This window comes from Manacus candei, unplaced genomic scaffold (genome assembly GCF_025592945.1).
Source record: "Manacus candei isolate 608988 ecotype Guabito, Panama unplaced genomic scaffold, ASM2559294v1 h1tg000005l, whole genome shotgun sequence".
Taxonomy (NCBI): domain Eukaryota; kingdom Metazoa; phylum Chordata; class Aves; order Passeriformes; family Pipridae; genus Manacus; species Manacus candei.
The window spans coordinates 25,868,490-25,883,115 of NW_026138053.1; the positions used below are offsets into that span (position 1 = coordinate 25,868,490).

Below are 14,626 nucleotides of genomic sequence, written 5' to 3' on the forward strand. Positions count from 1 at the left end.
TCTCTGAGGCTGCCTTCCTCGTGAAGGCGAACTTCACTGAGGGCAGCGATGTCGATGTTGAGACGAGCCAGTTCATGGGCAATCAGGGCAGAACGTCGCTCAGGACGTCCACTATCCGCAGAATCGAGCATGGTTCTGATGTTCCAACATGCTAGAGTTAGTTTAGGTACACCTTTGGAGGCAGGTGCGTGCCTTTGTCTTTTGATTTTACAATGAACAAGTAAAGAGCCATTTCCCAATTTCACCAGTCAAAGGGACCTGCTTTAGAAGTCTGCACACAGGTCAGATTGCATAAAATTGTGGAGAATTCAACAGGTAGGCTCAAAATACTTTAAGCCCACAAAGCCAGTAACTTACAGCTCATTACAATTCAGGTTACAAAGTGTGCTGGGTTTGGCTGGGGGACAGTTAGTTTTCTCCACAGTAGTTGGTCTGGGGCTCTGTTTTGGGTTTGTCCTGGATACAGTGTTGATAACACCAGGATGTTTTGGATACAGCTGAGTAAGTGGGCTTACACAAAGTCAGGGCCTTTTCTGCTCCTCACCCCTACCAGGAGGGGGCTGAGGGTACACAAGGAGTTGGGAGGGGACACAGCCGATCCCAAATGACCCAAGGGATGCTCCATATGGCATCATGCTCATCATATAAAGCAGGGAAAGAAGGAGGAAAGGAGGACCTTCAGAGTGATACCATTTGTCTTCCCAAGTCACTGTTACACTTGGCAGAGCCCTGTTTTCCAGGAGGTGGCTGAACACCTGCCATGGGAAGCAGTGAATGAATCCCTTGTTTTGCTTTGCTTAAGCACACGGCTTTTGCTTTCCCTACTGAACTGTCTTCATCTCAACCCACGAGTTTTGTCACTTTTACTCTGCTGATTCTCTCCCCCATCCCACTGTGGGGGAGTGAGCAAGCGGCTGCGTGGGCCCTGCTTGCCAGCTGGGGTTAAACCATGACCCAAAAGAGACTGAACCTTTATGTAGCTACTTAATCATTATGCATTGGAACATCCCTGAAATGAATAGTTCAAAGAAACAAACTGCTGAGGTGCAGGTGCCACGCTAACTTTATAAAGGCCCAACTAAGGCAGACAAGACAAATGCTCCCACCATCAACTTTTCTTTGAAATACCGGCATGCATTACCTGTTTTAGCTTCATGTAAAAAGTTTCTGTGAAGGTTTTCCTGCTAAAGTACCAGAAGCGTTCGTTGGCAGGATACACACGCACAACAGTCTCCAGCAAAAACCTGACTGGCTCTACCACTTCAGTAACAACCATATCCACAGCCACAGTCATGAAGACACGCTTATCTGCAACACAAAAACGAGTCACATACAGAAAAATCAGTCAAAGTTCAAATTTGTAAACTGCTGTTCGAATTGAAAACCTTTTCTGTGTAATTACTGATTCTACTGCACCTGTTTTATTTAGTTGAGTTCTACCCCTTAATGCCTGTTGCACAGAATGAGAACGTGCATTAACCAGTGTACCAAGAACTCTGATAACTGTATAAACCAAAGACAGTATGTCCTTGTTTTAAAGACAGGGGCAAAACATCAAGCAAAGAAAACACCACTGAGATACATGATTCCCGTGAGACAAAAGGAACATGCACAGGATAAGGTCACATTTTGAAGTGTAGACTTTTAAAGAGTTTTGTTATACGCTACTAGAAATAACTTGGTTTGAAAATCCATCAGTAGGAACAGTGACTCTGACTGTGTATACTTGGATATGACTTTAAGGAACTGATGTGAGCTCTGCTTTCGGACAGGAAACAAACTCCAGATCTACATTCAGAGCTTTTACATCCCATCAGAGAACACAAATTCCAGCATTAGGAACTGTGCTACATAATCAAGCACTTGACTGCACCACTGCCAGCTGCCCCAGGATGCAGGGCATGAAATGCTATTTGTAATCAACTCACCTCACAGTTAAAAGAAACAGAACAGCAATGCTTGCTGTTCACAGTGCTCTGCTGAGTACAGGAGGTAGAAAACAACTTGCACATGGCTCAGGACCCAAAAATCCCGGTAACCAGGGACAGGTACATCAGCCCCAAACACTGATTTAATGTCTCCCAGTCAGCAACATGCCATTCTGTGAACAACTATTCACAACTCTATGTTAACCATGTTTATACAGAAAAATTCCTAGCGATGGATTCTTGGAACATAATGGTGCAGACATGCACCCTGACTGCCAGGAGAAAGGACACACACCAAACCCCTGTCAGGTAAAACAAATATCCTGATTAGAATCCACTACCTTTAGGAGTTTCCTCATTAAGTACAAGAAACATGGGTGCATTAGGATTCCACATTCCAGTAATGACATAAGCCTTCCCATCAGAACTCTTTCCCATGGATTCCTACAAATAAAATCATACAGGATTCTATTAGAGTTATGGTTTGAGATCAAAGAGATTGAGCACAGGGAGGGGAAACAGTTCTAGGAACCTCAGAGTAAGGCTGTGTTTACTCCACAGAACACAATCTACACTAAGAATATGAAATAATGGAATGAGCTATTTACTAGTATGAGGCAAGTACGTGCTTCCTCAAGTCTTCTGGAATAGTTCCTACAGGTCCAACAGGCCTGTTTGGTAGCCTCTTTATGGATGAAAGGAGATTGATGTTCCCTCTGCAACTCAGCTTGTTGTGGAGAAGTAGGAGTGACCGAGTTCTCCAGATTTAAATATAGAGCAGTGAGGTTGAAAGGAAAACACAAATGTCTATTCATATGCTACAGTCAAGAAATGGACTAATGAGTCATTAAATCCAGCAGTTAAAAGTAACTGGAATGTAAATGTAAATAGAATTCCAGGTGGAGTAAAGCCAGGAATTCAAATATCAAATACAGTAAAAAGGTGTTACATAGGTTTATAGAAACTACAACACTTTACAACTGATTATCATTTATTCAGTTTTATGATCAAATAATAAAAAGGGAACTAATTTCAGCAAATAAAATCAGGAAAAATGAGCTAGTAGATACAAACAGGCAAATAAACAAGTCCTACAAGAGAATACTGACAGGTGGAACCAGCAGCACGAGCACAGAAATGGACAGGGCAAAACTGGGACAACTGCAGAGCCACAAAAAGTCTGAAGGGTTTAACTCAAGCACTTCATAACTTGAAAATGGCTGTATTGTGATCCACAGAGAAAAAGTAATTTGGTAATAACACAGAAAGCATCATATAATTTTGTAGTTCTCTTACAAGCAGCCCTAAGAAATTAAATACAGTAGAAGAGAAGTGAATACTTCACACTCTGAGAAAGAATTTCAAATCAAATGAAGGAAATAAAGGCAAAAGTTTTCAGCCCCTTGGAAAAATAAGAGCACTTCCCTGGCACCCAAACATAAAAGCAATTACTTGCTCTAAATTTTTAGGGAATATGCTTAACACAATACAGAAAGTTCAGTTATTTTAACAACCTGATCTGTGCCTCAGCAATTGAACAAAAAACAGATGCCATAGGTTTCAACATGAACTGAAATATTCTGTCCATCTTATGTTTTAAGATATCAAATCCCAGGATTTAAGCAAAAAAACCCGAACAAAACAAAAGAGAGGGTTTTTTTGTTGGGTTTTCTTGGGGCTTTTTTCCGATCACCTCTATCTTATTAGAGCTTATCAGAGCTAAGTATTACCATGTCTAGTAAATGCATGTCACTGTTCTTCACATTTCGTCCAGGGCTTAGCAGCATCCCAAAACACCTATGAAGTGTATTTAAAACAAAAACAAAAAGGGAAAAAAATGAAAAAGGATATACATTAGCTTTTCAAAACACTAAAGTATTTGCTTGAACATAATGGACAGCCACATACTGCTTCTAATCTAAAGAAAACCTTATGGAGCAGTTTTTTTGTTGGTGTTATGGCAACGCTCAGGAAACATCACATCATATGTTCTAGAAAAGACAATGGAATCATTTCCCAGAAAGAAGCTGGCAGAAATTAGCACTTGACCTGTGAAAACATGATCATTCTTAAGGACAACCTAGAACACTGAGTTTAAAGACACCAACAATTCCATCAGTGATGGAGACTGGCAGGAAGAAATTCACTCTCTCCCCAGTCCGTTTTAAAAATTGTTCTCATGCAATCATAGGAAAAGTTACAAACTCATCCATTCTATCATCCATAATGGCACTGGTGTAAAATATCATGTAGCACCATGGGCCCTTAAAAAAAAAAAAAAAAAACAAAACACAACAATTTGCTCAAATTTTAGACTTCATTCTTCATTTTTTAAATCTGAATTTGCATATTATACAGGGCCTTGAATTCCAGCCCAATCATTTTACAAGAAAATTTTCTTAATATTTTTAAGAGAAAAAAAAAAATGTGATTCTCCAGAGATTTTCGAACTTTGTGACTACTGAAGGCACAAATCTGGGTCTGAAGTTTCTGCAAATCATCTTTATCTCTCTCTCCTTTGAACATACTCCATTATGAATAAAAAACACCAAATAGAATGATGTGTTTGTAACAAACTGCAAGCTGTTTTGCACCGGTTTTTTAGATCTCAAATGAGAAAACTTAAAAAAAAAAAAAAAACACAACAATTTGAAAGCAATTCCATCCTGAAATATTATGGAAAGTTTGGGTTGTATTTTGGAGGGTTTTGCTTCAAGAATTTTTTCTTCTGTTCAGTTCAGTTCTCTGAGATAATCAGACAAAACAGTTTTTATCACTGACCCTCAGAATAATGCAATATGCTAAACAATATTGCTTAGATACATGAACACCAGCAACTACCATTTTAATAACACTATTAACTGTAAAAGTCTTACGATATGCAATTACTATTGCATATCTTACACAGTAAGTTCTCCCCTATTACACTTGGGTATATGATTTTCATTTTCCACCCCATTACACTCAACAGTAACTTACATCCACAACTGTATTTTCCCTTCTCCATACTCAGTCACTACTAGAATCCTAAAAATCCAAGTGGTAAATAAAAGAGGGGATGACAATTTTGATTTCTCTATATCCATATGCAGTGCCGTGTGAAGCACCCAAGGCAGCTCAGATGCAGGACCTGGATTTAGCAGGACAAGCTGGATTCCCTGAGAGACGAATCAGGGCAGGCAGAACCTGCCAGCACACTTACTACTGACTTACTCCCTCTTGTTCCTGGGGCAGAAATAGCACTGAGAGGGATATAATGGATAATAGTAGGGGAGTCACCACCTTCTGCTCAAGAGAACCGTAAGGCCGAGATCCAGAGGCAAAATGTCTGTGCCTTCCACAGCCAACAGCTCCCAGACCCTACTCTTGTTGTGCATCGCTCAGATGGACACAAGTTCTCATGTATGCCAGACAAAATTTTAGGGAAGTATGTTTAGAGAAGAACAGTGGGAGTCAGGAACAAGTAACCCCTGCCTCTCACAGAAGCAGGGAATTATGATGCCTGACAGCATCCTGCTGCAAAAGCAGTCAGGGTTTGTCTTCCCTCTTACTTCAAAGAGCAAGAGTTTAAATGAGTTCAGGAGCCTCACTTGCAGAGGAGCTGGATTCTACCCAAACGGTTTCTAACACATTCAGCCTCCAATGTGAGGAGGTTCAGTCACACCCCTGAGATTCAAAGTGACCTACACAGACTGTGGGCCTCGCTCTCACTTCTGCCAGGCTGGGTTTCTGCACCTACAGTGCCACTGAGCTGCTCTGCGCACTTGCACACACTGCACTGGTTTCTAGCCCAGCAAAAAAAAAAAAACAAGAACTGAAATTATTATTCATTAACGTATATTTCCATTTATAAAATACAGATGTTACTCACAGAAAAGGTTGATGGTGTTAACACAGTAACAAGTGACAGGACAAAGGGGAATGGTTTCCCACTGACAGAGGGCAGGGTTAGATTAGGGATTGGGAAGAAATTGTTCCCTGTGTGGGTGGGGAGGCCCTGGCACAGGTTGCCCAGAGAAGCTGTGGCTGCCCCTGGATCCCTGCAAGTGTCCAAGGTCAGCTTGGATGGGGTTTGGAGCGACCTGGGCTAGTGGAAGATGTCCCTCCCCATGGTAGGGGGTGGAATGAGGTGAGTTCTAAGGTCCCTTCCAACCCAAACCATTCTGGGATTCTGTGATCTTTAAGAGTTTTCAGTACTGCTGATCAACCAACCAATATTCTGTAATTCAGTTCTAAAGACACCAGTCTAGACCTTAACCCAAGCTGTAGCTACATAACTCAGGATTAACTCTCCTGTATGACTGTTATCACACTGTATTTAAACACCACTGTATTGACAAAATAGTCAATCCTCCCATGTGCCAGAATGAAAGGCTATTTCACTTTCAGAATAACTTCCTTAAAGCCCCTCAATCCCATAAACAACTGAGACCTGACATCCCACATTGTGGGGCTGAACCTATGCAGTGAATGAACATCATCCCTTTACCTGCTTTGATCTAGACAGAAACCTGGCCAACCTCAGGGCAAACAGGACCCAAAGGCAGGAAGGGCCAAAGGAACTCCCCTGAGAGCGGCCTCCTGCACGGCCTTAAGCCAGCCCCAGCCCTGCCTCAATACCAGAAGGGGGCCAGTTCATCTGAGCAGTAACGTTAAGCTTTGACCTTCTGAGGTCATGACAAAAGTCTTGAAATCTCTAGACCAGAGACCAAATTTCTTCAGCAGTATTTTTTGCTCTCTTAATTTCCACTTAGAAATACTTCTGAAGACACAATAAATTGCTTAAAAACTCACTGTCTGATGTAACCTGCATTCACCTTTTATACTGTTTTTGAATTTTAATACTGTGCAGGGTTAAGACAATCTAAAATTACTTACAAGCCTGTGTATGTCATGCCAATTAAATAACTTTTTCACAGCAAAGCTAGTGGTGATAAAAATAACATCCTAATTGAATATCCTAAACAACACCAAAATAAAAGTTAATTTCTAAGAAAGGTAGCTTTACTTCAGGGAGAAAAACAATCAAAAGATATTCAGAAATGCTTCACTAACTGAATGCTGAAGCCAAAATTATTTAAACTAAAGATATTGAAAATACGTGAGTTTTTTTAAAGCCAATGAGTAGCAAAAGCACAGTTTTACACCACAGAAGAACCCTGATAAATTCTGCTTTAGATTCCTTGCCTAAAGTTTTCCTTTCATTTTTGAAGTAGGAGCCTGAAAGCAAGTCAAGAGATCAGTCTTATGTTTTGGGACAGCTGGGGGCAGGTTTTCTTGATTCTGATGTTACCATGAATTTCCTTTTCACTAGAATGGAATTCTCCTGTTGTTACTCTTTTGATAAGATTGCCATCTGGTGGCATAAATTCTATTGTGCAATCATATTTGTGTTATTGCTGTATCTTTTTCTGTCACATAACTCATAAAGTCAGAGAAAAGTGCATTAAATACTGTTCTTTCAAAAATTTAACCTTCACCATTTTTACAAGACTCTTACCTTTCAATGGCCAGTTCTTTGTTTGAGAGTTGCTGAACTGTGATCACCACTTTCTTCTCAATTCCCTGTTTAAGCTTGAAATACAGTTTATCTCTATCCTTTGGCACAGGGCTAAAAGAACAGAAACATTATTAAGCACAGTATAGAACATGAACTGTTAAACACAGAGAATAGCTCACATTTTCTAAATTTCCAATAAATTCAAAGTTTATTAGCTCTTTAAAAAAAAATTAAAAAAGAGATCACTGTATTTACTCAAGAAAATTGTTTTGACTCAAGTTTTTAACACACTTCCTACCATCTCTTCCATTTACACAGGCACACCTTGAGCATCCCTACCTGAAATCATACATTGAAATTAACTTGAAGTATCCTGGATTTTAATCTTTTTACAGAAAAAAACACAGAGAAGAAAATTGTAAAAGCAAAACAACAGCTTCCTTTTTATAACAAGTCTGCTCATGAAAGGAGGTCAAATGAATTTTGCTGCAGCACAGTGGCCGTGCATTCCGAGAGCAGCTGTGTGTTTTTTTCAAAGAGCTCTCTGCTTTTCCTTTTCCTTTCTGATTACCTAAAATTTCCTTTTCCATCATCTTCTTTGACTTCTAAGGAGACACTGAAAGTGTACACATCACTGTCTGGAGTGGGAAAAACAAAGTCCTTCACGTGGTCAGATGCTTGTTTGGATGAACGCTTGAATGCTGTGGAGAAACTGTATAAAATCCGACTGACCTGCAGAAAAGCCAAAGAATCAAGAGTTTAACCCAAAATAAGAGTATTTTTTGTGGGGTATTGTGATGTGGTTTTGGAGGTCACAGAAACACTGTTACGTCTCTTATGCTGAACACAAACATGCCTCATGTAACACAAAACACTCAGCATCGGGTGTTTAATAAGTAAGTCAATTCAGTAACATCCCCCATTTCCATTCCTGTCACATTCCCTGCTCACGTCATGCTCAGTGAGTTAATATAAATTACAAGATCAGGAATGCAGCTCATTAGAGGACCTGGGTAATGTACTTTTCAGGTTGTGTAACAACACAACATACAGCTTGCTCTGGCAGATGTCAAAAACCAAGATTTCTTCTTTTTCAACCTTTATTCTTCTACCCTAAAAAGTCCTTTTCTCCTAAGCTGTCACATAGTTCTTCCTAAAATATGTAGGGAATGGTACTGTAAGATGGTTCTTTGTAATTCAAAAGGTCTACATTGCAACTTTAGTTTGAAACATACCCAAATGAGGCCTGAAAAACAGAGTATTTGTCTTAACCTTAAGATTTCTAAATCTTCCCATTAACGGTGCACTTTGGAGTTGTATTGAAATACTAAAAGAAACAAATTATATTAATATTCATGTATGACTGCTAACATATTTTTCAAGGTACTATATACCATTTCCACATCTGAACAACCTCTTAAATGTCATATGGTAAAAGGGATAAGAGCAGTATTTGAATACTTACGGCCTCTTTAATCTCACAGGAGAAAACATGGATCTGGAACTCTTCTGTTCCGCAGCTGCTTTCCGTAAATGCAAAGCAGTCGCTCTCTGCAGTCCCGTTCTGCCCACGCACACAGAACAACACCTTGTAGATGGGGAACGAGGCAATCTCCACGTTGCTGCACTGATCTATTATTCTGGCACGGAAAGGAGAAGGGAAGATCAAAGGAACAAGTCAGTACGACAGGCAGGCCTCACTAAAAGGCTTTTCTGCAATCAGATAAACAAGGATCTAAACTTTAATTACTGCTGGTAATTGGTGTCTGGAAAACCCATCTCACACTGGGTTGAGATGTGGGAGGGGGGCTAGGACTCAAGAATTGGATTTTAGGGCTCTCAAACCATGACAACACCCAACATCTTGTGTCTGGGGACAGTTGCCATCATAAGAGCATGGAGTGTAATTCCCTAATTCAAATGAAATATTGTGTACCATTGAAGGAAATGTTAAATTGCATTTAAAGAGTAAAGTGGAAGAAAATAATACAGGTGCTTGAAGGTCCTTCTGTCTTCCTCCAGAAGATGATAGTCAAATAAGCTCAGGCAAGGAAGGAAATCTAAACATATCCTTCAGGTGCCTTGGTATCTGAGCTTAAAAATAAAACCTTGGATATTGAGATGCTCCCCACTTCTGGATTCAAGACTGCTACAGGTGCATTTGTAGTGCACCCTGATTAAGAACCCTTGACTCTCTCATCACTAATTAAAAGACCCTTATCACGTGAGAAAAGTAAATGTTTTCTAGTTTCTAGAGACTGTCAGCACCTACATCGTGAGGCACATGCAGGTCTGAGCTGGCTTGGGCACAGCAGTGGCTGCAAACACAGATCAGCACCTCAACTCCACCACATTTGTGGGAGGGTCTAAAACTAACACTTCTGGAGCAAAGCCAAGGCCAGCAGGACTCCTGTTTTCTCAACACATGTACCTTGGAGGGCATTACAGACCAGGGAGATTGGAAGTATTATCAGCTCTCCCTTTCCAGTATCTCTCTTATTATCACATTTGAACAGAGATGCTGTAGAAGGAGATGCTTTTGCTCACACTGTATGGCAACTGTACTACCAGCCATGCACTGCAGGGGAAATCTGAGCTCATGTTTTGTTGCTTCAAAGGAATTTCTCAAAATTAACTGTCTTCAGCACAAACTTCAGGCACAAATCCAGCAATTCTACTTCCCTGTGCGAGTAGCCAAGTCAGAAACCACCTCTTATGTGTCTGCTCAAGTAACAAACAAAACACTTGGTGTGTTACCTTACAGAGCCTTCTGGAATGTTGGGAACGTAGAGAGTTACAGGTAGAGGGGCTTGACTGGAGGACTTCATGTTTGCCATGGCATGGAGAGCTTCGGGTTCATTGCGAGGGGCTGACACCTTTGTGCAGCCCAAGTACGTGAGTTTGTTAAACAACACGCTGTCCTCTTCCAGGGGCTCACTGGGAGAGTACGGCCTTGGGGCAGAGACTTCTGAAAATGAAGAAACCACTTCTTTAACCATTTGCTTTTATTTTTACACAGTTTTTTTCTGAATGAGTTCCGTAGCAAAGTCTCCTACGTTTTCTAGGGATAGATACAAGAGTCGAGAGCCCAGCTCCAATACTAAGAAATCCACCTGGCAGATTAATATTAACGTGAAGTCTGTTCTAATCTACTGCACGTTGCCAAGTGTGGCATGGGGACAAATTGCCTCTTGATTCCCTTCAGCAAGCACTAGAACACAGCACAGACATTCCAAACCTTTCTAAGTAATCTGCCCTGTTATTTCTATTTATTACTAGAGATGATATTGCCATAACGCTTAAATCATAAAGGCTGCAAAACTGAATTATTCCTGTTGGGGCTGGAGTGGGGCAGGGGGAAGGTATCTACAAGTATTTGTTTGTTCTTGCTAAAGGTTGTGTTCTGTTTGAAGCATGTCAAGCAGGGAGCCAGTAAGGTAAGTTTCTCAAAAATACAGCACACGTGTAATTAAGAGATGGTTGTTTCCATTTCACATAAACTGTCTATCTTATTCTACCACAAAACCTTCTTTCTTTTATTTACCAAGAGGTGCTGTGGGAATTACCTAACAGAATATCACAGAAGTGTTCTGCATGCTGCTGAGGTAAAAAGAATTCTAATTCAAGGCGCGAAGAGATGGCCAGAGCCTTGTATTCCTAATATATGTAATGGAATATATATGTTTTATATTGTACCTTTATATATATATATACACACATATCAATATATTTTACATAAAATATATACAATATAGTTTACCTAAAAAGCTTTAACTCCTTCCCTTTTCACCAAAACTTCAAACACCAGAAAAGTACCACAATAATTCCTATATCAAATCCAAATCTGGTCTTACTGCTACCTGGCTACAGGAGCAGAGCTGAACAGTCTCAGGTTACTCAGGGTGTATTTCATTCGCAGGCAGCACTGCCAGTGAACAGTGCCCTGAAAATTCTGGTTCCCCAGCAGCAGCAGCTCCACCTCAACTACCACTATCATCCATTCAGCAAATCATATGACCCTTAGTTCCAATTCATCCAGGGCTGGAGACAAAATGAAAATTATCAACCAGAGCAGCACAGAGCATCAATCTGATGATAATCTATTCCTATCTATAATCCTCAACTAATAAGAAGAGGAAGTCCCAGTACAATTTTGGAATGAAGCTCCAGAAAGCTTTATATTCGTTTTAAGGTTAACTTGAAAGTGCACAAACAAAACCTTGCCTTATGTGACTAAAGGGGGAAGCACCCAGGCAATACCTGTTGTAGAAGGGTCCAAAACAAGGTGCAGAGATGGTGGGTTTGCCTGTCCTGCTGGGCCATCTGCAGCGGCCTGGCCACTGCCATCACTGCAACCTTCCTGGAGAGCATAGACATTTTGGTTCTTCTCAGAATCCCTCAGAATCTCTTCCATTGCCTTCTCCAACTGATCATCTCCATTGGAAAATACCTGCAAGCACGAGGAAATTTTTAAAGGTATTTGCAGTTTTATTTTCACTGTTATTTTTCAAACATACAGTCTTGCTCATGGCAAAAGTTAAGAAACTTTGCTGAATGAGACAACGCACTAAGAATCAACGATATTAAGTCAAATACAATCCAGTGTCACATCCCATTACATATAATGCTCATGTTCTCACTGCTAATCCAACAACCATCCATCAGACAATTACAGACCTCTCTTAGAATAACTGCTTTGTGTACTCAAATCCTCTGTTCAGAGCAAAGGCCAGACTTTGCTATAAAGAAAATTTTACTTTCTTAGTAACATCCAGTGCATTTCAGTTGTTTCTGCAACTGTCCCCCACACAGGAGGGGTGCAAGTCTAAGGAAAGGGCAAAACAATGTCAAGACATCTCCCTAGGAAAAAAAAAATGCAGCCTTTCACAAGAACCAGCTTTTCAGACAACGGAAAACAATGGCCAAGGTTGCATCATGGATTCTGCCTCCAGGTTACCTGCCCCTTTCCAGACTAAAGAAGCAGCCAGTGTTCAAAACAAACAGAAATCATGGCTGTAAATAACTCCCAAACAGTTCTGCTGTGACAAACCAAGTCATTACTGTCATTTCAAGGGGAATATATTTCTGTTGTTCCAAGCAGACCAAACCCAGTAAATCAGCTACTCCAACTCAAGTGGGGAAATGTACAATTAACCAATCAGCTGCCATCCAAGTGCTAAAATATTCTGCTGTTTAGAGGTTTAGAGGTTTTAAAAAAGGTCTTAGTCATGCCTAAAGTAGCACTAAGCAGGAAAACTAAATTAAAAACTAAAACCCAAGACCTTCTGTGGTCTAGTCCTATGAAGTCTAATTTCATGCTTTTGAGATAACAGCATTCAGAGTCTCTGATCCCTAAATAAAGAATATTTCTCAAGCTTTAAAGCAAACCTCATTCTTTGAAAAGAACTTTTTAGTCCTTTACTAATATACAAATCCACAGAATACACACAAGAAGAAGTTATTAAAAGAAAACCTCAACTGCCACTTTTGGACAGATTTGCTTAATCCGAGATGTTAATGTCATTGGGAATGAGCAAGGACAAAAATCACAGTCTCCTCAAGCACACACAAGTATCTTTAATTAAATATTCAAAAGAAGTTGCAATCTTTTGATCAATACAAATCTTGCTACATATTTAAAAAAAAAAATAAAAAATCATAGCAAACCTTTAGCTGAGGTTTTTCATCTTTTCCAGAGGTGTCCTCAGGTTGCTGATGAACCAAGACAAATTCTTCATTAATTAACGGGGATACACTTTGAGGAATCCTACTGGCTTTGCTAAATGATGTTTTGACTTCCATCTCAGGTCAGTATTCTCCTCCTGCCACCAGAAGGAGAAATAAGAATAAAGAAGGAAAAATGTTCAATAATGAGTTTTGAAGCTGCACACCATAGGTTAGTAGATGTAACATGAAGTTATTGTGGATTAATATAACACTTAAAATTATATTACTGTATTTACTATATTCCCCGAACTGTGATTTCATTGGTATAAGGAACCTGATGATTTTTATGGCAGTGCTTAAAAATCCTATGATTAAACAACAATGGCTGTTATCTCAGTGTATCAATAACAAAGGAGGAAGTTCACCTCAGAACTTTCACTTCCCGTTTTTAATTTTCCAGAGTCTGCTCCCTCTGCCTCCCCAGTTCTTGCCCTTGGTTCTCCCTCATACAGGGTATGTTCCTTACTCAGAGTACCACAGATCATGTGAACATACAGATTCCCAAAATCTGCACACCAAAGTGTATGCTCTCCACATAAAAACACATTTAGCAATTGATTATGTCAGGGGCTTTTACTGTCCTTTAGGTCTCCAGATGATGAAGTCAAAAGTGACACCACCCCACAATCACCCTCCTTCTCAGCAAATTTCCCTGAAACCACGTGCAACAGTTAAAATTAACCACACCACTTAAAAAAAAGAATAAACACAAACCACAACAAAACTGTAAGTATTATGGAAACCAAGAACAAGTTTTCCCTTGTCTACACAACAAAAAATAAATGTAGAAACAAAGGAAAAGAGCAAAATAATGGTCAGCCTCAAAATTACATGTTCATAGAAAAACACAGAACTGAAACCATTCTGAGCACTCCAGCATGGGGACAGCTCCTGTAGGTATCCACCAAATAAAGGCAGTATCACCTACGCTAACTCAGAATGTCTTTCCTGATTCCTTAGGTTGAGCCTCACCCTGCCCTTCCCAGCAGCACCACAAAGCAGAACTGTGCCACCTTTGCTCCTCTTATGGTTCCAAACCACCCAGTGATGAAGGACAGGATGGTAATTTAAGTCCAGCTATAGGGAACCACAAAAACAATGTGAAAAAAAAGCTGTGCATGTTCCCCCCAGTCTGAGCAGGTGTTACTCATGTAAGCCATGAGAGAAAGTTTAGCAATTTCAAACCACAAGACAGGTGTGACAACCACACAACTTTCAATACCATAATATTTTCTATCATTTTTGAAACTGCAGTTCCGAGTGAGGGAATTACATGTGGAAATCCCAGAATAACTGAAGAACTCAAGTCCTTCAGATAACTGCCTTGTATGGCAGAAGAACTCACTAGAAGAGTCACCTTAAAAGAAAGCCACTAAACAACAGCTACAATATTCAGAGAGTGGTTACAAATTTGGATCAGCAGGTTAGCACAGCCTGATGTCTTTCATATCTCCAGACTAAGCATGAACTC

The 14,626-nt window shown here is 40.1% G+C and overlaps 1 protein-coding gene across 5 annotated transcripts in view; it reads right to left on the bottom strand.

Moving 5' to 3' along the window:
• RABGAP1L (RAB GTPase activating protein 1 like) overlaps positions 1-14,626 on the bottom strand; it is a 229,467-nt gene that overhangs the window by 197,467 nt on the left and 17,374 nt on the right. For all 5 annotated transcript variants that reach the window (XM_051793884.1, XM_051793894.1, XM_051793904.1 and 2 more), the window contains 9 exons: positions 13,096-13,250; positions 11,689-11,878; positions 10,186-10,396; positions 8,894-9,068; positions 8,000-8,160; positions 7,429-7,539; positions 3,659-3,725; positions 2,270-2,372; positions 1,142-1,308 (listed from right to left, as the gene is read on the bottom strand). In XM_051793884.1, the coding sequence (XP_051649844.1) occupies positions 1,142-1,308; positions 2,270-2,372; positions 3,659-3,725; positions 7,429-7,539; positions 8,000-8,160; positions 8,894-9,068; positions 10,186-10,396; positions 11,689-11,878; positions 13,096-13,230 (1,320 nt within the window). In that variant the 5' untranslated portion in view covers positions 13,231-13,250. The remainder of the gene's footprint in view (positions 1-1,141; positions 1,309-2,269; positions 2,373-3,658; positions 3,726-7,428; positions 7,540-7,999; positions 8,161-8,893; positions 9,069-10,185; positions 10,397-11,688; positions 11,879-13,095; positions 13,251-14,626) is intronic.